At 43.1% G+C, this 23,385-nt stretch overlaps 1 protein-coding gene across 21 annotated transcripts in view; it reads right to left on the minus strand.

Annotated features, from left to right (window-relative positions):
* Positions 1–23,385, minus strand: part of Dlgap1 (DLG associated protein 1) — an 809,700-nt gene that overhangs the window by 212,824 nt on the left and 573,491 nt on the right. For 15 of the 21 annotated variants that reach the window (XM_087902304.1, XM_087902303.1, XM_087902302.1 and 12 more), the window contains one exon: positions 9,158–9,372. In XM_087902304.1, coding sequence (XP_087758430.1) covers positions 9,158–9,372 — 215 coding nt within the window. Of the gene's footprint in view, positions 1–9,157; positions 9,373–19,340; positions 19,455–23,385 lie in introns of all 21 variants that reach the window. The other 6 variants (XM_087902307.1, XM_085684203.2, XM_085684204.2 and 3 more) reach the window with 1 other exon arrangement.

The raw sequence follows: 23,385 nt of genomic DNA on the forward strand, positions 1-23,385 counted from the left end.
GCTGGAAGAATCTTACGTAGATGCTTTGTTCATCATACTTAAAAGTACATAATACATCCAAACAGTGTTAGCACAGGCTCTCTGGGAAGTACATCACAGCGTTTATAGCCCAGGAGGGCTTCTCTAAGGGTTGACTTGATTGTTCTTCCTTGTAGGCAACCTGAACTCCAGGATGTGGTGCTGACTCTCTCTTGTTCGCTACATGGGGATATCGAGAGGCCTACTCTTCAACGCATCCTCTGGTAAGATGCATTTATACAGGCTTTCTTCTGAACAGGGCTAGCAACTGCTTTCCATATGGCTGGCTGGGCTTCTGTGGAAGAAGCTTTCCACCCTGTGTGATGTCCTGCTGTCTAGGAGGAGGACAGAGGTTCCTTGAAGAATATAAGAAGAAAGCAAAGCTAGGAAAACTTGAACTATTCTGGTACATCAAAATTCCCTTCTGTAGAAGGCCGCAACCACACTCTCCACCATAGATGGCGCTGCACCGCCAGGTGAGCTAGAAAGCTCACACGTGTTGGTATTTTTCCACTACTCCCAAGGTTTCACCTGGGACTGGGAGCAGTTGACCAATCCAGGAATGACACGTCCAGAGCAGGGTCTGTTTCCTTTATAAGGGATGGGTTCCATCTTATCTGGGTCTCCGCCATGTAAGCTTATGCTCTCCCTCTCAAGACGCATAAAGCTTTACTGCAGAAGGATCCTATGTGTACCGCGTGGTTCTTGCTGGCGAGATGGTAGCGCGGGACACCCTTCCCCATGCCAAGTAGGCTGTTCTGACCAGAAAACAATTTCCAAACAAAATCACTGTTACGATTTGCTGTCTTCTTTCCCTGACAACACATACTCATGTGTTGGTATCAGCTTCCAAGGTCCTGTGTTAATGGTATCTGGCACTGAGCATTGGATGAGGTCTTGAGGGTGGGGTCTCCATGGTGGTATTAGTGGTTTCATCAGAAGAAGAAACTGACAGATTGTAGCTGGCACACCTATTCCTTGCCCACAGTGCCCCTGCGATGGCCTCCATCATGTTATGATGCATTAAGAAACTAGATGCTGCATGGTGTGGTTGAATTTACCATCCTTCAAAATAGTGAGCCAAATAACATCTAATTTTATTTTTTAAAAGCTTTCAATTTTAATAATTACCCTGTCTGTTGTGCTCAGTTATACCAACAGAAAATGCATTAAGGCTCACGTCAACACTGATAGCTCTTGTCACTGAATTTTAAACTCCTTACTCTCTATTGTGATAATCTTCTAGATGTGTGTGTGTGTATATGTGTGTGTGTATGTGTGTATGTATGTATGTGTGTGTATGTGTGTGTGTGTATGGGTATGTGTGTGTGTATGTGTGTGTATGGGTATGTGTGTGTGTATGTGTGTGTGTATGTTTGTATGTATGTATATGTATATGTGTGTGTATGTTTGTATGTATGTATATGTGTGTGTTTGTGTGTGTATGTGTGTGTATGGGTATGTGTGTGTGTATGTGTGTGTGTATGTGTGTGTGTATGTTTGTATGTATATATATGTGTGTGTTTGTGTGTGTATGTGTGTGTATGGGTATGTGTGTCTGTATGTGTGTATGTGTGTGTATGTGTGTGCGTGTGTATGTGTGTATGTGTGTGTGTGTGTATGGGTGTGTATGTGTGTATGTGTGTGCGTGTTATCTGAAATATCAGATTTTAGTCATGTATTTAGTGCATGTATTGAAACAAGAGTATAAATGATTTAAGCAGTAAAGATACTGAATAAAAGTTTACTGTATGAGTCAATGAGTAGGTTGCATGGGCACAGTCTGATTATAACTATGGCGCTCTCTTTACCTAGCTGCCCCTACTTCAACAGGTGAACAGTATTGCACTGGAGGAATGCCAGCCAGCAGATAGGGAAGGCATTGAGACTTTAAGGCTCTTTGGGAAGAGGAGTCTTCCCCACTCACAGGGGAGTGGGCAGCATCCTTGACCAGCTCTCCTGGGGAACAGAGAGTTTTCACAGCTAGAACCCTAGTCTGAGTTCTGTCCCTCACATATCTCTCTGCCGCCCTGGTTTTGTTTACATAGCTCTATGGAGTCTCTCAAGGATGCAATGCCTGTCTGCAGCCATCTGAAGAAGGTTCAGTGGGTCCTCTACCTCTGTATTCTGTCAGCTACACTTCCTACACCTCTGATCCTTTGACCATTTGGTTCTTCCTTCCTTCATCCCAGGCCATGCCTGAGGCAGAACATTCTCAAATTCCTTCTAGTCATGTGTTCTGCTTATACTTCTGGGTCAGAATTCACCTCACTGAGCCTCTGATATCATCTTGAATCTAGTCTTCAATTTTACTAACTGCTTTGAGTGTCTCTTTCTCTGGGGCTGTTTATACTCACTTCACCCTGCTTTTCCCCTCCTTAAAAAACCCTTGTAAACAGTTCACTGTGATTTTAGTAATGTATTCATTCCACCCAACCCTCTCTATTTTCTTCATTAAGTACACGGGCTCAAATCTTTACTCTTACTGTACTTGAGAGTTAACCTTGGACAAATTATTTAGTTTCAGTGAGACTTGGATTACTCATCTGTGAAAGTCTCTAAATCACATGTAAAGAGCCACATGATAGAACATATGTAAAACTCTTGTGCTCAGTCATGTACTTTGTGAAGATGGAGATATGTGGGCTGCGGAGATGCTCAGTGCTTAAGAGTTCTTGCTGCTCTTCCAACCCACATCAGGTAGCTCACAATCATCCTTAACTCCAGATCTAGGGGTTCTGACACCCTCTTCTGGTCTCTGTTGGCACCTGCACTCATGTGCACATATCCACTCAGACACAATGCATACATGCAATTAAAAATATGTAAAAGGTACCTTATAATTATGTAAGTATCTTTTTTTTGCTTTCTAAGCTGTGTGTTCAAGCTCTCTGAAATGACTCTGAACTTCTTTTCATATCCATTAAACACATATGTACTTCTCATATTACTGAAAACAAGGTCATTTCAAGACAGTTCAATCTGTGCAAACTTCCCTCTAAGATAGACTTTGAAAAGAGTAGCCATATCATAATGTCTAGGATAGGGTGTAGACCACAATACTCAATAGACTAATCCCATCTGAAGGTGGGCTTTCAAATCCCAGTGAAGGACCAGGTTTGAAGCTTCACCTGGTGATCAGAGATTGAAGTAGCAGGCAGTTCCTTGCACTAATTATTTCCTGTGTTCAGTCATGGTTCATCCCAGGGGGGCTTTAAAAGATCTTTGCCTACATGCAAGTAATAATTTATCTATAAGAAGGAATAATTCTGTTTTAACATTTTCCCTCTTGTTATTTTAGAAAGTGAGGGAGCTGGAGAAACTGGGACAGCAACAGAAAGTATTATTGTCACGGCGGATGGAAATTTACAACGTATAGTGTCTGGTTGTGTTATTCTGTCCTCCCTAAGAGCGTACGGAGTGCATGCTAGTTTGTGCCACAATTATTTATACTCTGGGGAAGGTATGAGAGGAATGGGAAGAATTCATGGAAAAGAGACAACAAAAGAACAGAGCTATTTCACATCCTTAGGGCCAAGGTGGATGATGTATACTGCTATGTTCTTAAATATGGCTCATATCTTTGGTAAAAAAAAATAGCAGTGCTCCAATCTCTTCCACCCTCTTCCTTTTCTGGGAAGAGAAACAACATGAAGAACAGTCGGTGGGTGGAGTGTGAGGAACAAGCAGGGACACAGTGCGTCTAGAAAGAAAAAAGAAACTTATACAAAGACAAACAAGTCTTATGTGCTTAAAAGAGACCTTCGTTTTAAAGTTGAAGCTGGATACTGGCATTTCTCAAAGCATTTTACTCGCTAATACTGTTTCCCCTTGTCTTTAAATTATGAATAACTATTTTTTCCCCAGTCCTTCATCCTTATAGTCTCTTCATTAGTAGTAAGAAGTTTTTCAGAGACCTTTCATGTAGATGAGCAATGACATCCACAGACAACTGCGGTCACTCAGTTAAGGGAGGCTAACGTTTAGCCATCAGTGCTGGGATCTGCCACAGCCAGGTGTGGAGGAGTCAGTTTAGAGATCCCACTCATGCTGGGAGCCTGAGACTTTCCAAAGATGTTAAGTCATTAGCCAAAAGGAAAGAGACAGTCGAGGTTTCACCAAGTAGGGTGGCTCATTTTCATTGTCATCTCCCCTGGATTTGGAGTCATCTTGGAGGCACACCTGTGGGAATATCTGTAAGGATGTAGTCAGAGGGGTCTAAGTGGGGAGGGGAGACCCACCCACATCAAGGGTAATACCACCTCATGGACTGGGTTGCCATCTAAACCAAAGAAGAAAAAGTGCCCAGCCATGGCTCTCTGCTTTATGGATTGTCCCGACGGAAGGAATTCCAGATGCCATGAGCTTGGCTGTATCTCCTGACTCGGATGGACCACACCCTCTCAAGCTGTGAGCTAAAATGAACTATTCCTTCCGCGAGTTTCTTTTTGTTGCTTCTTTGCTCACAACACGAGAATAGTAATTAATTTATCTTTCAAAAGGTGAGGAGCTGGGAAATACATGAAGATGAAGAGGATGAACCACCTGAAACACAGGATTAGACATAAAACCCCTTGAAGTTACTTGTTAGACACTGTATCTAAATTGCTAAGAGCCCTGACTGGTCCCATTATCAAATCCAGGCCCTCCTCAGTGGTTTTAGAAGCTGCTTCCCCCACCCCCACCAGGAAGGTAAGGCCAAGACATGAGCCAACCTGGAATTCACCTGAGGGCCTAGCATCAGGTATTGTCAGAGGTCCTGATTGTGCCTAACCAATGAGGGGCGACCACGCAAAATCACTAAATTGGGACACAGCCTAGGTTCTAGGAGGAGGGTATACAAGGCTCTCCCCATTACTGAATAAACAAGTCTGCTGTTTGCCTTTTACCTGACTTTCAGAGTCTATGCCACTGATGTAGTACCTCTTTATTCACCCCGGGATCTGTTGGGGGCCCAGCAATATCCCTCAGGGATTTTATTTCACCTGATGCTTTGATGAAGGGATCATATGAAAAAAATATGAAGACATTTTAAAGCATTGTTTGCTTGGATTACTGGGTATTTGAACTTAACTTTAGAGTATTTTGTATTATATTATTATTATTATTATTATTTGTTGTTGTTGTTATTGTTATCATTTTCTTGAAATAAGATCTCATGATACAGTCTTGGTTGACTTGAAACTCACTACATAGACCAGGCTGACCTTGAACTCACAGAAATCTACCTGCTTCTATCCCCTGACTGCTGGGCTTAAAGCCATGTGCCAACAAACCAAATGTACCTTTTAGAATGTTTTAAATGGCAGCTCTCTTAGTATCATTTTAGAGCATTTTTTTCTATACTTTATTTGAGTGGAATAAATTCAAAACTAGCTTGGGCAAAATTTTCACCAACCACTGCAGCAGTCTCTAGTCTAGCTGGAGAACAAACAAAAGTATAAGACCTAAGTCTTTTCCAGAGCTAAACTGTGGGGATGGGGTTTGGAGAAACTCTGGCTCCTAAACTTCTTCCTCACTTGCCTGAAGATGTCTTACTGACTATTCAGAAGCTTCTTTGGGAAACATAATAATTTTCTAGGGATGATGTCATTTCAGATGCACCATCAGCTCATCCCAGAAGGAGAAGGTAGTGAAGAAGTGAAGGGTCAGTAGGGCAGAGAGGAAGAGGAACACCAGAGAGACAATGGCTTTCAGGCAGGAGTGACTGCACAGCTCTCTAAGCCCAAAGATGGACTCTCATGATTTCAGAATGTTCACCTGCCCGTAGGGCTTGTGCGTTGAAGACCCAACCAGTAACATTAAGGAGCTGACGCATGAACAAGTTCTTGGCACACTTTTGGAAACTAGGAGGCCAACAATGGAAGGGAGTGTAGGAGTACTCTCCATCTCTGGGAGAAGAGGGGAGCGGAAAGCCGCAAACAAAATGTTGTCCCAGTCCCTCTGGACTAATTTTAGTTATCTTGGTTCATGTCTATGATTCATCCCTAAAGCTGCGAATTGTTGAGGAGGAAGGAGGAAAAAACTGACTTAAATGTCAAAGAAGTAGGAACATAAATATAGTTTTCTCTTTTGGGGGAACTAGAATTCCAGGAGCTGGGTATCTTTTTTTGTATGAGGGACTAAAAGCTTCAAACTTCTAGAAAAACAATGACTCCAGTCAAAACCCCACCAAGAAATAAGACAAGACTGATTTCAAACCATGACACTTTTGACTTGTTTCTCCTTCAATACGGTTAAACTAGACATCAGCAAATGATCATATGTGACTAAATATGATGGAAACAATATGTAGATTGTGGTTTTACATGGGACTCATGAGACAGGGCAGAGAGGAATACATGCTGAGAAGTAGACTCAGAAATAATTCTGCAGAATGTCATGCTCACACTGAGAAGAAAATTATGACTGTACAATGCTCAGACATTCTCTGGCCTGCTGAGTAGTAGGTGTCAACACAGAGACGGCTTGATGAACCTCTGTACTGAGTAATGAAAAATACTTTTTTATAAAAACATCTGTGAGTAAACCGATGTACATTTTGAGTTTCCATCAGTTTGGAGACTGAAACAAGCCCCTCATTGCTCACACTCAGTTTGAGCATTTCCCTGACGTCAGCATCCTAATCCAGGACCTACCTCATCTGTGACCCACGGACTACATGATCCTTGGATGAGTGCGCCCCTCCCCCCACAAAACCTCAGGCTTACTTAAAATATTATCATTCTTTTATGACTCAATTACAAGGTTCTTGAGCACGAACTTTGTAGATGACAGCATGTCACAGTGTCACAAAGCTGGACTCACCTGGGAGCAGTCACTTTCGGCTGCCTCTTTTTGCTCTTTATAAAAGAATATGGATGTCTAGTTATGGCCCAGGGAGTTAGTAAGGAAGTATTATGTAGAAAGGAAAGGGGAATTGATTTCAAGGGATGTGTTTCTGGGAAGCTGTCAGTAGAATGTCCCTAGTGCAAAGCTGAGAATGTTGATTTCAGAACCTGCAGTCTCCAGTCTCCCTAAAGCTTGCTCCATTATTCTCACAGGGCTCCTCTCAGTGCACTCACATCTGTGCATTGCAGTGAGCAGCGGCAATCACTGTACACCGTCATCTCAGGTCCTAGCTGTCCCAGTAGCAATCACTGTACAATGCCACCTCAGGTCCTAGCTGTCACTCAGCTAATGTGCCCAACATTGTCCTGTAAGTGATGTGATAGGATGCTTGGGATGGGGGAGAATGCCGGAGACTGCCGATCCTCACCTCTTCACTTCAGATAAGCTTGCAACTTCCTTCTCTCTGCCTGCCTTTACTTGTCTCTTGACACCATGACCGTGACAGTTACTGTCTCTTGTAGAGAGATATTTTAAAGTCTATAAATTATATATACATATAATTTATAAATTTATACATACATATATGTCTATTTCCAGGGTCTCTGGCTACCCTCACTTCACAACACATTTTTTACCGGACCAGTTTATTATTTATTTATTTTTCTGTGTCTCTTGCAGGTGTGTCAAAGTTTAATAGAGATTTGTTTCCTTTTTAAAATGTCTACGATCAACTTTTATCCTGTAGTCACATTATAGGCTGACTCATCTCCCCCAAATAACTGCACTGCCAGTATTTGTGAAAGCTCACAGCAAGAACAGGGTCTCACAGATTTAATCAAGTTAGCACGAGGCTAATTAGAGAGGTTCCTCATGCTATGACTGGTGTCATGAGAGAGATGGGTTAGTTCCGTGTGATGTCAGCTAAAGCATGCCGACTGCTGTGGACTCAGTTAGAATCTAGAAGAAGTGAGGAAGGACTGACCCCTGCAGGTTCTGGCAGGTGCACATGCCCACACATCTACCTCCTTGTGCTAGGAAGCAGTAAATTTGTTGTTGGTGATGTCTGTGACGGCCGCCCTGATTAACTGACACACCAAAGCAAAGCGAAAGCACACGGGTGTGGGAAGGTTAGAGAGAAGGGCTTCTCTTGTGGGTTAGGTAACTAATGTATCAATGCTAATCTTCAATTAAAAAGATTTCAGAGCAATTCCATATGGCCCCTTGAAAAGGGTCCAAGAGTAGATTTTTTTTTGTCTAGTTCCTTATGTCCTTCGTTATTTAAACAAGTCTTGTTATAGATTGGTCAGCTGCTTTTCAAAGTTCTTGATCAATAGTCCGATTTTGTATTTTTATATTTTAACCCATCTGCTTTGCCCTTTCTGTTTTATTTGTCTCTTAACATTTCACTCTGTGACGAATGCAAGCACATAAATAGTATTATTAGTCACATGTGTTTACAAAGAGGGCGCTTTAAAAACACTAATCAGCTGTAGTAAATATACCTTTGAGGTCTGAATAGACCTATATTCCAAGGCTCTGACTTACTCGTTATAAGCAATATTAAAAATTAGGCCTGTTTGAAATAATCAATGTCTGGGCTGGATGTGGTGGCAAGGCTTTAATTCCAGCCCTTAGGAGGTAGAGGCAGGCGGATCTCTGTTGAGTTCAAGGTCAGCCAGGACTGCACAGTGAGCACCAGGCTAGCCAGGACAACAGGGTTAGAACTTGTCTCAACAAAGAATCAGTTTTAGTTGTTGCCTTGCGAAGTTTTCTTCAAATCACACAAATATAAGTACTCATACTCACGTTTTTCAAAATAAACAAAAACACTCTGAAGGTCTTGCAAATTGTAATATGTATGGAGTTCGAAGTCAAACACGCATATCAATAGCTCTCACGCACTTCCCAATTTCCCAGCATGACCACATTCTATAAATTTCTATGACATAAATATCTTCACCACTTTACATAATTCTCTGAAAATCCAAGTCTTCTAAGGAAGACTTTTATATTTAGTGGCTGAAAAAAAAGGTTCCAGAATGGGGTACATGGTCCTGTTCAATGACTAGAAATCTTTTTCCCTCCAAAAGCATTCTGATTGTCTTTGAGGGTTAAGAGTACATCGGTGTTCCTCTGTCTTTGATGACAGTGGTATTTACAAGTCAAATACAATGTCAACATCAACAGGCCAGTCATCACACCCTGTATCTGAGGGATGCTTTCGGCTCCACTACAGCTAGCCACCAGCCAAACCCTCGGTGCTAACACCAAGGCTGACTGAGGGAAACACGCAGGTAGGGTTACTCACTTGAGTGTGGTGAGCTCCGTGAGGGAGGGCTGTGTAGCCTTGAGATAGCTTTCTCTCCGTGCAGCCACCTTGGGAGAAGGCTTGGGGCTCGTGTCCGAGTCTCCGCTGTCCTCATCCCCCATGGCTTTGATGTAGCTGCCACTTCGCATCCTCCGGCATGGAATCTCATCATCCTTCCCACGAGGTGTGTACCCTGTCCATTCATCTTGGGGAACCTAGTCAGACAGAAAAGGGACAGTTCACTTTCAATAAAATTGAACTTTTGACAGTTTTTCTTGTCCTTGCCTTTTTTTTTTTATGACTCTGGAATAGAGATGAATTATCTAACCCTCAGACATGAACTTTTGGGATATTAAAGCTTCACGGTAACCATTCTGACAATCATTTTAACCCATGCACACCCATGTTGCAGTCTTAGGCAAGCGCACAGCATCTGGAAAGTGGGAACCCCTGGCTCTGGTAACTTAACACTTCTCAATGTTCTCTACTCATCATGGCTGAGGTGGGAGAACGTGATGGAGAGGGAAGCCGCTGGATTTGAACTTTTCACAGACCTTGCTGCAGCAGCACTTGGCAGTTGGGGTGCTCCCTGACTCCTTGGGGTCTCTCTGACTTCCCCCCTGTCCACCCCACGTCTGCTCTCTTTCTGTCCTGACCCCTGTACTGTTGCCAGACGCATTTACTTTCCATCCACCCATTCTTTCTGAGGTCTTATCAGTTTCTATCTCATCCCAGTGGATCGGATTAAGCACCTTTCGGGAGGTTTTCCAGCAAGGGTTTCAGAATAGCCAACGGCCTTATCTCAGTATTTGTACTCCCTGGCCTCTCCAGCATGCACACGAAACACACACTATACTTATGAAAGCGCCTCCATGTTTGGCATCCTGCTTGGTCTATGACCTGGGGCAGGTACCAGTCAGTTTTTTCTCCTCAGGTTTTGCTGGATCCTGCTCTACATCCCTCACTGTGCGGTCCACAGAGAGGGTGCTGTCAGTGCGTTCTTTCTTAAGTTTTCCTCTGTGTTCAGCTGAGCAGGGCATTACATATTCTGTTTTACATTTAGTACATTATGACATTACTTTCAATTTCTTTTTTTCTACTTCAGCATGTACTCAACCTAGTTCCTATTCAGCTTCATTCTTCTTCCATTGGTGAAAGAAACACATAATAACCCCTGGCTTTATCCTTCAAGAAGTGAGAAGAGCCCACAATGCATGGTGCCCTGTATGGAGCTTAATCAAGAGAGACAGACCAGGACGAGGCTGATTTTACCTCTGACATGCTTACAACGGGGACAAGCAGATACACAAACAGAGGACTACCTGTAAGTCAACATGCTTACAAGTCCAAGCTGCCGTGCCACAATGGGATATGCACTAAAGAGACACTAGAAGCATGGCCCTGCCAATAATGAAAATGGGGGGAAGGGTCCTAGAGGGGCTTCCTCTAGGTTTGCAATGATAAGATAAAATGAATATATATTTACATACATACACATACACACATAGGTATATATGTATGCATGTATGTATGTATATATGTATGTGTGTTAGGGTCTCATGGGCAGGACAGCAACTCACTCTGTAGCCTAAGTTGGCTTGGAACTCTCAGTCCACTTGCCTCAGTCTCCTGTATCCCGGGATTAAAGGTGGGTACCACCATATCCACATCGAGTGATAAAACACCAGCTCCTTAAATACCGGGATTTAATATTTAGATGCTAAGTAGCTCCTGGCTAGGGAAGGTGACACATTTAACTATGCTAAGTAATTTGCTCATAGTAATTTATTTTAGCAGTATAACTTGGGGCTTTTATTTTCTTTCTGAAATTTTCCAGTGAAAACCTGGAGCTTAGGAAGCTGACGTCACTGGACAAAGGACACAAGGGAAGTCTCGGGACTGAGAAATGCTCAGGTCGTCTCACTCCGGGCAGGCCTCTTGTCCCGGAGTAGCTGGTCAACACAAAACAAACTCAATGATTTTTGTTACATTTCTTTTGTCAAATTTTATCTTATTATTTTTTGTTATTTGCTTGTTTTGATATTCCTTTTTGTATTTTTTTGAAAGAGAGCAAGAAAGAGAGGGTGTTAAAGTTGGGTAGGTAGGGAGGATCTGGGAGGAGTTAGGGGAGGGGAAACCTGAGCAAAATATACTGTATAAAACATTAAAGAAAAAGAGAATAACACGCTGACTGCATCTCAAAAAGAAAAAGAGGAAAACATAAAAGAGTGCTCCAGCTTAACTTTAAAAATCAGAACATTCTTATGAGAAATAGTCTGTGAATTTGAAACTTAAAAGTGTTAAGAAAATTGTCCATGATGGCTCTTATCTACATTAGGTATAGATTTCTAAATATTATCCACTGTATTATCCAAAGTGAAATTACACATTCACTATCAAAAGCACTCTTCTTTCTTCCTTCAAATCATGGGCTTCTCTGTGTAATCAAAATGACATCCGTTGCTAACAGCCTCTCATCCAGGGGTGGGGCCTTGTGAGTTTCTCCCCCATCCATGCTAGAACATTGACTGACTTGATCTGGGGCAGGTATCCAGAGCTGTCATGAATTCCTGAGTGCAACAGCCTTGTCATGTTCAGAAGACAATGATCATTTTGTAGCAGTCTTCCAATAGTTTGTATAATCTTCCTGTCCCCTCTTTTTGGTCATTCCCTGAGCCATGGAAAGGAGTACAATATACAGGTTCTGGTTTAAGGCTGAGGACTTTACAGTCACTTTTTCTCTACACTCTGACCAGTTGTGAATCCGGATGGAGGACACCAGGAGAACAAGGCCCTCTAAATCGTCAACTGGACAAAGTTCATAAGAACTAACAGAGCCTGAAGCAGCAAACACAGGGCCTACACAGGTCTTCTACATATATATTACAGCTTTCAGTTTAGTCTTTTTATGGGAGCCTCTTAATGTGTGAATGGGTGGGTCTCCGACTCTTGTGCCTGCTCTTGGGGCTCTTTTCCTTCTGTTGATTTCCCTTGTCCAACTTCAGTGTAACGGTTTTGTTTTATCTTAAATTTTATTTTGTTATGTTTTGTTGTTATCTCAGAAGTCTGCTCCTTTAAACGAAAGACAGAAAGGGGTGGATCAGGGTGGGAGGGGAGGAGGGTAGAACTGTGAGGAGTGGCAGAGAGGAAACTGTAACCAGGATGTACTGTATGAGAAAAGAATCTATTTTCAATACTAGGAAAGAAAACCTTCTGGAAGACAGTTTAATACTACGTCCACTAAGCAGAACAGTATTAGTAGGTTTACTCCTATGAACTTCTCAACTGTGGGTTCTTGGCTACGTTTGCAGTACAAAGGATGAGCTCCTTCCTTTGGAGTAGGCCTTAAATCCAAGCAGAAATATGTTGGTTACCTCCATAACATGCATGCCACTATTGAACCAATGGATTTATCTTGCTAGGCTGGTCATTACATAGAAGATCACTGATGTCTCTTCTCCCCAGGCAGCCTGAACAGCACGTTCTGGTACTGTAAAAGCTAGGCACCATGGAGGAAGCTTTGGGGTCAGTACCAGTGTCATTTCTGTGATCCTTCTTGTGACCAAAGTATGTGCTGTCTTCAGTAGCTGGGCCTTCCCAACACAACTTCCACATTCTTGGGCTGAGCTTGTGGCGGTGTGCAGATGCTTTCTGAAGTGTGTTCTGTTAGTTTCTTTGATCCACACAATAAATACCATTTCCCCCTCATTTTACAATGGAGGGAACTGAGTCTATGGAACTAGGTCATGGCACAGGTGTGAAGAACAGAGTCTCCATCAGGCAGTGCCTGGGCCTCACTACTGGCCAGTGGTTGATGGGGATTTTCTTTCTGGGCTGTGTTTTGCTGCACCGGCTGGACTGTACAGTTACAGCCCTCGACACAGTCATAGTTCACCACACACAACACATCTGTCATTGACCAGCCATGCTTGTAGCAATGTGGAATTTTCATTTCTCTGCACTAAAAGGGCTCAGGATGAGCACAGCAACAAGGGTTGCTCAGACAATTACAAATGATGAGAATAATTTTGTTTTCCTGCAGTTGGTAAGTGACTCACTGCACAGCTATCACCGTGTTCAGATCCTTGCCATCAGCTTAGCAACTGCAGCCTAAAAATTAACAACAAACCAGGGTCACTGATGACCCGTCCCTCGCCATTCTCAGCACTGACGTGAGGTTCATAAGTGTCGCCTTCTGAAATACGTTAGAGATGAATGACAAACTGATTAGCTAATATGACAATTTCTGTTCAGGTGCTTTGCAAACTTAGCTCAAGGCAGAAACCTGAGCTTCAGGAAAAATAGTCTGCGATCGTTGCTAGGGGAACGGGCTGAGAAGTGTTTAATCTGTAGGCCTTTCAATTAATCATTCTTTTCAAATGATAGTGGTGAAAGAATTGTATCAATGTGGTTTCTACTGGAGTGGAGCATAAATATTAATGTAGTATTCATCTACCTAAAGGCAGCATGCAGCAAGATTTCACATAAAATAACAAAGAAGTTAGTTCTAAAAAAAATAGAGATGTAGAAAATGTAGACCCCGAAGAAGAAAAATACCATTGCTGAACTGGTAGGGTGAGCAAAATTGCTGTAATTAAGCCTCTGTGCATGCGTGTGTGTGTGTGTGTGTGTGTGTGTGTTTGTGCGCTTGCGCGTGCGTGCACCTAAATACTTCAAAGAAAAAGAGCGACATCTCAGGGGTACACAGTATTAGAGGAGCCCGAAGAGGGCAATGTTACCCATCTTGGTCAGAAAGAAGATAGTTGTGAGGCTGTGCTAGCCTGGGTTTCTCCTTTTCACTACTAGGCTGTGTTTTCAGCCCTCAACCCCCAAGAAGCTACAGTCCTATGTATGTCTACAGACTTTCAGGCAGGCATGAATCTGCTTCTTCATGGCTAGGAGTAGCTAATGCCTTAGATTTTGGTGATAGTCTCCATCACCAGAGAGTGTCCCACCCTATGCTGACTGAGTAACTAATGCTTTAGATTTTGGTGATAGTCTCCATCACCAGGGAGCACCCACCCTCTGTTGACTGACACATGTGTGGTTTAGACGGACTTTCAGGTTTGCTCGCACTGTGTTCTGGTCGTCTCTGTGAGTCCCGCCTAGCACTGCAAACAGCCTTCAGAGCACCAGGGGTGCAGCATCCTAGGGGTGCTCCTCCATTCCACTGCTCTTCCCCCGGTGACCTGCTGTTTGCTGCTGCTCACACCAAGGAGCCGCCTTCACTGCTGCCCACCTGACTGCACTGAATAAGACTGAGGGAAATCTAAAGAGAAGGCTTGCTCTGGGTAGCTGGTTAGCTCTTCCCACTGCCTGGGAAAGGCTATGCTGCCACTGGTGGTGCCAGGCTAGGACTGGAAGTCCTGCTTAAAAGAGGAGCAGAGGACAAGTGCCCAGGCTTTGTGGATGGTGGGAGAGGAGGTGGTCCTGCATGTCTGAGCCATCCCAGGAGGCAGCCGGGCCCAACGACAGAAATAACACATAAAGCAGTCTTCTACAGCTAAGTTTGATAACAGTGCTGGATAATAAGGAGAGATTATTTGCTTTTTAATGCTTGTGTTTAAGCATTAATACTCTAATAGAGAGCTTTGGCTTTTTTTTAGTTTTTTCTTTCCTTTCCTCCCTCCCTCCCTCCCTCCCTCCCTCCCTCCCTCCCTCCCTCCCTCCCTCCCTCCCTTCTTTCTTTCTTTCTTTCTTTCTTCCTTTCTTGAGACAGTGTTTGTCTGTGTAACAGTTCTGACTGTCCTAGAACTTGCTTTGTAGATCAGGCTGGCCTTGAACCTTACAGAGATCCACCTGCCTCTGCCTCTGCCTCTCAAGGGCTGGGATTCAAGGTTGTGCCACCACTGACTCTTTTTTCTCTTTCTTTTCTATGTGTTTTTTTTTTAAAAGAAGGCTCTCATTATTTAGCTCAGTCTAGCCTGAAACTTGCTAAGTAGCCCAGGCTGTCCTCCAATTCACAATCCTCCTGCCTCAGCGTTCCTTTTCAGTGCTGTCCTTACAGGCATGTGCTAGTATGCCTATCTGCGAGTTGTGATAAAAGCAGGAGTTAAGAGAGTTTCCTATTTGAAGTCCACAACTGAAGTCACACGTCGCCACTGAGAAGTTGAAGGGCTAAGCACCAACCAAACAATGACTGTAATCAGACGCTGCCAGGCTCCACCCAGGGTGTGAGTGCTTTCTACACTGCGAGGACATCTCAGGCACTCGACAGCAGCGCAATATATTCAGCCTTAGAACAGGGTCGAAAGCGGGAAACCGACCACCTAATGGGACGTGCTGTTAATTCCTAAGTCTTCCTGCCTGCCGCTCTTATTGTTCCTGCTGCAAGCAGTTCCAATTGTTTATCTCCCAACAGCACTCAATTCACACTTACAGACAGCAGAAAGAGACCGCAACAGAGAAGCAGAGAAATAAATGAACACGTTAATTTGAGAGAAATAAATGCTGTGGGGAAACGGGATGAGACAACATGACAGGGTGTCTGAAAGGGTGACATTTGAGAACCATAGCAGTCAGCCTTAGGAAGGCCTGGGTCCAGCCAGCATAAACTATAGCATAAGAAGAAGCTTGGAGTCATCAAAATCTTGTCATGAAAGGGTCAGCCTGGGCAGAGAGCACCGGGCAGAGGGGCAACAGTAGGCAGGGTCAGGCCACATCCATCTTAGGAGTGCATCTCAAATTTTCATCCAAAGATGCCCCAGACTTCTTCACAAAGCCCCTTCTAAGCCATCACAGCCTAAATTAGCTTCTTTTGTGAAATCTACAGATGTGGTCTATTTACTCCGGCGTTTGTGAGCTATAGCACTTGGGACTAAATATGGCTCACAATAAACTTTATTGGAACACAGTCATGGTCGGTGATTACATCTTGTCTATGGCTGGTTTTGAGTTACAAGGACAAAACTGAGTGGTAGTGAGAAACTGTACTGTCCACAGCCATTGGGGTGGGACCTGCCGAGTCCCATTCTTTGATACTGCAGGCACAAAAAGAGTTGAATGTGTTCAGCAGAAGTGTAAATTCCGAACAGACTGTCTACACTAGCAGTTCTGAGCGACAGTTCTCTATCAGGAAGTATCCCAAAGCTGTTTGTCTTCTCCAGGTGGGCAGGCTTTCCTGGCTCCCCAATGACCCTGCATAATATCTCTTTGGGTTTAGAAATCTTAGCATCCAAGAACCCCAGTGGGACATATTTTTTGTTTCTTAATTTTAAGATTTCTTAAAAGAACATTCGTCCTAAGATCTATGTGCTTGATACGTATAAGGGTTGTCCGGATTGGTGTGTGTGTGTGTGTGTGTGTGTGTGTGTGTGTGTGTGTGTGTGTGTGAAATCAACTCATGACTGTTCATAGCCGCCAAGGTAGGCGAGGGCAGACTAACAAAGGTGTAAGCATTTTACTGTTTACCTATTTCCAGGGCCGGTAACACTGCTGTAATTCACTAAGTTTCTGTAGAAATGTGATTTTCCACAGGAGCTTTTACTTACTATATGTATAACTGTATGTGTGTAATCACATATTTGACTCAGCCTTCCCATCTGTAAAATGGAACAGCTATCTAAGGCATTCACGAACTTAAGCACCTTATACATGAGCATAAAGGTTAGAAGCACAGATACACTTTAAGTGGAACCAGTCATAAATATCTTGGGGATGACAAAGTGACAACTTTTCAGGATGACATCCTGCTGCACATCAGATATTCTAGTACAAGGACATACGTGTGACAGACTATGTAAACAACCACACGCAAAGACGCAGGTGTTTCTTCTATGGTAAGAGCATAGTTCTCCCAAGTTGGCCATGGGTACCAAAAGGTATTTATCCGCCTTCTAGGCACTTTGGAAATGAACTGACTTTTGATGCTTTTAATTCCTCTCCTTTAGGTTTCCTCAAATGAAGTTAAAAGAGCATCATACTGATTCTAAGAGGTCAAGGAAGGGGTACTTGAAAACCTTCCTCACATGGAGCCTTGGGAGATTGCGAGTCAAGGTTACTACTTCTATCTGGGCGTCTCAAACTGTGATGATGTTTTGAGCCTTTATCCTGCTTTATTAGCTAACTTCCTGCATTTACATTTTCCTATGTTCCTAAGGTGTGAGAGATGCCTCATTTTGTTGACTCTAAGATTCCAGTGTGAGATGCTCATTTCATTGAATCTCAGATGCCAAAATGAGATGCCTTCTTAATTTATTGACTCTCTCTCAGATGCCAACGCAGGCCTCACAACACTTTCTTATACTAATAAGAAAGAAAGAAACACTATTGATGGACTCTGTTGCTCTAGATTATAAGGTGCATCTCGGAAATGATAAATATGAGAAACATGTGGGTCTGAGGATCATCTTACAGCTTTGTAAAATATATATGAAAACAAGGAATGAGACAGTATTTGTATTCAGCATTCATCTGTGCTATATTTTTGCAAAAAAGCCCACCTATATGTTCATATGATATCTATGATTCTCATGGTGAAACTGAATGACAGTTAGGGTTCTTTTTTATATTTTCTATCATAACTTGTAGTAAATAAAGACTAGGGTTCAGAGAAATTAGTAGTTAGTGCTGTGGAATCTGATGCTCAAGTTGGGTTCTGCTGTTCACGGTTCAGGAGCAATTTTCCTTCCATTATTTATAAATATTTTTGAAGCACCATTGCTATTTTATGATAATCAACAGAGTACACACTTCAGATAAAAGAAAATTCAACTTCACATGGATTTAAGATCAGCTTATGGGAAAACAAATTAAAACACAAGCCATAATTTATATGACTTGGGATAAAAATGACAAGAACGACTATGACACAGGGAGGCTTGTCTAGAAGAGGCCCTGGCAAAGCACAAGAGCTCGAGACTGCATCAGCTGGATACAGGTCCTGAGCTGTGGCTGCAGCTAGGGTAAGTTAGACATTCGGTACCCATGATGGTCTGGTGGCCGAGGGATGAAGCCATGTGCACATCCTTGAGAGTGGAATATCTCAGGATGGGAGCTGGATGGTGAGGTCTGGAGTAATGAAAATGTGTGAGATTTGGGGAAATCTGAGAGCCACAAAAGGAATGAAGACACTTAGAAAGCCCGGACAGCTGAAGTGGAGTGCCTGTCCTGAAAACCCAAGGGTGGGAGCTGGAGCTTTTCTGGGGAGGAGATGGAGCTGGTAGTTGTGGGGCACATAAGGCAGAGATCTATGTCATCGGGGTCAGAGAGGCTTTGGCTGGGCAGATAGACTACAGACAGCAAAACAGGGAGACATGGGGATTATGGAGGGGCCATTGATAGGCTTCCTCTTGGAAGGCAACCACGTAGCACTGTTCAGGTTTTCCAAAGTACAGAATATTCCAGTGACGGTGATCAGGTAAATGGTAGTTCTTGGCCTTTGCTGAGGGGCAACAGAGCTAGCCCTTCTGAGCTTTATGAACAAAGGCCAATTGCAGAACAAGACCTTGTATTTATGAAAGCGGAGGTGGGGACCTGCTATCTACAGAAAAATCTAACAATTGCAGAATAAACTCCCAGGGCTGGGGGCAGCGTCATCCAACAATACTGTGGAACAGGCATTGCCATTTCTGTTCTGCTCTCGCAAAGCCGAGACTCCAAAGAGGTGAAATGACTTTCCAAGGTCATCATCACGAACCAGAGGTTTACTGTCCAGCACCAAAGCTTTTAACAGCATTACCCAACCTCTGATGAATCTGTTATCATCGAGGGATGGACAAATATACCTCAAAAAAGAAAAAGAAAAGCGAGAATGGAGCACATGCTCCCATTGAACTGCTCTTAAAAACAAAATATAATTATTAAAATAATCACAAATTTTATCTGGTCTATAATTTTCTAGCATTAATAAAAGAGTAAGTACTTAAACTATACAGGAAGTGAGATGTCCTTTGCCACCTCAGATGGACTCTGCCTCCACTGGTCTCTGCTTTATGGCTTAAACAAAATTGCTCAGTTGTATGCACGTGGGAAGGAGTGTGGCTGGTGGGGGGGTCAGAAGACTTTCAGGACAGTCACACTGGTAACAGTGACTTTGGAGGCCTCCGAGCATCCTGGCATGCTTTGGCATCGGTAGGAAGGCTTGGCTGTGGAGCGTGAACTCCTGCTGACAGCTGTCTCCAGAGACGGCTGCGGTGCACTGACCTTCTAAGCACTTTTAGTGGCTCTCAGATTCCCTACTCACTCTGCTCCTTCGCATCTTCTTTGTAGCTGGGAGAACTGCTTTTCTGCTCCACACAGCTTTCACCTTGACAAATACGACTTGGCTTAAGTGTCCCTGTAGCCTTTTTAGCTTGCTCTTCTCATAGCAAAAGCAGCGGGAGAAAAAAGAGAGCAGGAATAGGAAAATTACAATGACATGATATTCAGATCCTTAGCCTGTCCTTAAGATTGTCCTTACCCAAATAGGATTTGATCTCCCTAGCAACCACCCTTCCTCACTCCTATGGAAGCCCAAGGCTGGAGTGGGACTGAATTTGCTCCACTTACGGTTACCTTTTAAGGTCAAGCGTGAATACCTACCTTGCTTTAAATCGGGGCTATACCCCTTGTCAAAGCTCCCTCCACAGGTTTTTAAATGCACTGAAGGAAGAGAGCTTTGTTAGCCGCAATACATAAGAGATCTGTCCACTGAGTGACTCTGAGATTATTTTCACCTACAAACAGTTACACTTATCTTCAGGGGACCTTGCACCATGAAAGTTTCTGGGTAAATAGGCCCAAAGCGGTTTATAAAGCACAGTCTCTGACCTAAAAGTAATGTACAGGTTTTAACTGGATCAGAAGAGCTGGAGGATGGATGAAGACTGAAATCAGCTTTAAAGCGCGTCACCCTGAGCTGGGCACCAATTCTTGGGGAAGCTGAAATACCTATGTTTGGAGTTTGTTCTCATATATCCTGTTCCCTAGTGTGTGGAACTGTGTTTGTGGGAGTACCCAAGGACCTTTTAAATCAGCGCTCAGCTCTAGGGGCTGCTGGGAAGTGTTTTCAAGGTGCCAGATGATGAAGGAAGGGGGCAGCTGGGCAGAGTCTTTGTGACACCACATCAGGAAGCAGTAGTGGAGATTCTGGCTTCCAGCTGGCTCTACGAAGGGGAAGAAGGGAAAGCAAAGATATCGTTTTTATCTTGTATGTATGGGTGTTTCTTTTGCATGTATGTCTGTGTACCACGTGTGTGCTGGGTGCCTGTAGAGTTACAGATGATTGTGAGCTGCCATAAGGGTGGCTGGGAATTGAACTAGGGTCCTCTGGAAGAGCACCTAGTCCTCTTAAACAGTGAGCCAACTATCCAGGCCCCGAATATTTATGAGTAGTCTATCCTGTACTATAACTGGAGCGGGCACTGATGGAGTTTGTTATCTGATCCTCACTGCTGGCTCTTGGGTCACAATCACATTGGTTTTGTTTTGGGGAACCTTCTTCCTTTATTTGAGACTCATATGTTTGAAAAATGGTTTGGGGTTCAGGCCATGTCCATTAGTCCATTGATTTGCTCATTGTTCTTTGCTTCATGGAACTTCTACAGGGTTGTATGTACGACCTAAGCCTGTTCAATGCTTGGGATGCCGGACAGAAATACTTTCTCTTTGAGTAATACAGTCGGGAGGTAGGTAACCTTAGGCCCTGAAGGTTGCCATTTTATAACAACACAAATATACAAGCATTTTCTAACATACTGTTAACCCTATGCTGCTATCAAATCCCATTGCAAAAATGAGAACATTGAGACTTCAGGGTATCAAGGGACTTAAAATGAATGTTATACACGACAGTCAGACTTCTGTTCTCTCTTTACCACACCATCCTGTCTCAACAAGATTCTGACCTTCGCTTCAGCAATTCTTTATTAATCATGAGATCCAAAAACGAAATTTTCAGGGCATATTTTCAAAGGTGTTTTTTTTTGATTTTCAAAAATTTGACACATAATGACTATTAGATGCTTGGAAGAACACAAAGAGCTTGAAGTAACAGAGACTACGCCCTGCCAGCAGTTATAACTAGCTGTAAGATTTAGTGAAATGCAAGAAACATCCAAAACATTCTAAAAGAGTTCAAAATCAGCAGCCCCGGGGTTTGTCTGTGGCTTGTTTGCACTGGCTACACAGGAGGATAATCTGGAGGGAGCCCTTAGTAGTTTTCACGAAGTTGTTTGCTTCTGGGCACATTGAGTATAGCCACTGGCTCCGAAAGTTTTTCCCATCATGCTACAGTCAGGGCGGGCTGCTTTCTCTCCGCCATATTGTGTGTGGGTTTTAAGTATAATTCCTTGTTTCAAAATGGAGTTCTCAGAGGAAAGCTCGAATTCTTGCCTGGGTATTCAGAAGCAGGGTTGGAGCTCGGTCAGTAGTCTTCCTGCTGGGTTTCTGCAGAAACCCAGACACAGAGACATTACCCACCAAACCCAAACTGTGCTGTTTGCTCAAACCTCCCAGACCACTCATCTAGCCTGTCAGCTGTCAGTGCTCCCCACGCCCCAGCTCTGTGTCGGATTTGTAGGGTGCTGATTCTGCTTCTTTGGAACATGCAGCCTGATAAACACATACAGTTATTTTAGAACAAATAGTACAGTTATTTTAAAATGCTTATGAATATAGATGTTTTCTCTTAGAGCAGAAAGTCTGATAGTCTTGTTAAAATGGTCCAAGTTTAGGCCATAAAATATTCAGTCAGCCATCTCATACACTAATAGTTAAACATAAATTCTGAAAGAAATTCCAGAGAATATTTTTCCTTTAGAGAATTTGTTATTACTCTCAAAATATTGCTTCTCAAAAATTATACTTAGCAATCATTGACTTGACTTTCCAGCATGACCGACTGAATGGAGGGAAACTTAACGTATTTACAAAGATGTGCCCACGTGCATTTCCTCACTGATTACTGTGGCCATCCTAGTCACAGCACCTACAATACACTGCATTTAAATAGGCCACGGTGGAAGTTTTCCTTCTTGAATCGATTCATTCTCTATCAGTGAAACACCATGAAACCACATGAATCTAGTGCTCGGTATCCAAACAGGATAGAGTCATATTCTGGTGTCTTTACGCACGGAGGTGATAACAAAAATGATCACACACTGATGGTATATCTTGAGGATCTGAACTTTGTTCTATTTCACCACACTTCCTCAGGCAGCAAGGTCTCTAAAACAGGTATGTGCACAGATGGTCTGCTCAATAGCTATTTTTACCAGTATTTTATCAGGCTGTTGTAAAGGTTGTGGCTGAGGTTTTGTATAGAGACAGACATGTTCTAGTTTAAAAGACTCTTTTAGGTTGACTAAAAGGAAACAAGAGTAAAATCAGAGATGAGTTTCATGTGAGAATCTCGGTGAAGAGCCAGGAGGCTGTGGTGGAGAGAGGAGAAGATGGATTTTTCTAGTGATGATTTGGCGGTGTAGCCTGGAAGAAAGGAGGTAAGGAGACCCCAAGAAAGGTGGCAAGGATGGCTTGATCTACTAGAAGGACTGACTTACTGTTGACTGAAATGAAGAGGCCCAAAAGGAGTAGATTAAGAGCAGAAGATTTGCTCTGGACTCTATGTCAAAACACACACCACAGGGACATCTTAACAGTCCTGTTTGTTGTGGTATTACCCACAATAACCAAGTCACGGCATCAGCCGAGGTGTCTGCCAGATGAATGGATACAAAGAAAGTAGTACATTTATACAACGGAGTTTCATTCAGCCATGAAAGAGAGTGAAACTAAGCTGTTTGCTGGAAAAATAGACCAAGTAAAACCGCAAGATTCAGAAAGAAAAATATTTCATGTTTTCTCTCATTTGCAGATTCTATACTTTATATTAAAACATAAAACTCTATATATGCACATATATATATATATACTTTCCACTAAGAAAGTTTTCTCAAGTATATCCTGCTCCTTGACCATAGTTACCGCTATGCTCTCCTGTCTTTCTCCCACGCTTTCCCACTGTTTGCGTATGCAAAATGAAATACAGCACCATGTACAGCTGATGACGTAAAACAGACGTAAAACAGACGTAAAACAGAAGTGCGTGCTTGGCATGGGCTGACGTTGAGATGCCGAGGAGGGAGCTTTGGGCATATCAACACGGGAGGCCCGCAATCTGGGCTGGAAAAATCCATGTGGACATGCGGGCAGCACTTTCATATCTGAGGATGAATGAGTGTCAGCAGGAATAGGAGGCCCAAAGGCCGTGACTAATTCAGCTGTCCTTCCATCTTCGGAGGAAGGAA

Source organism: Myodes glareolus, chromosome 27, assembly GCF_982192425.1.
Source record: "Myodes glareolus chromosome 27, mMyoGla1.1, whole genome shotgun sequence".
Classification (NCBI taxonomy): Eukaryota; Metazoa; Chordata; class Mammalia; order Rodentia; family Cricetidae; genus Myodes; species Myodes glareolus.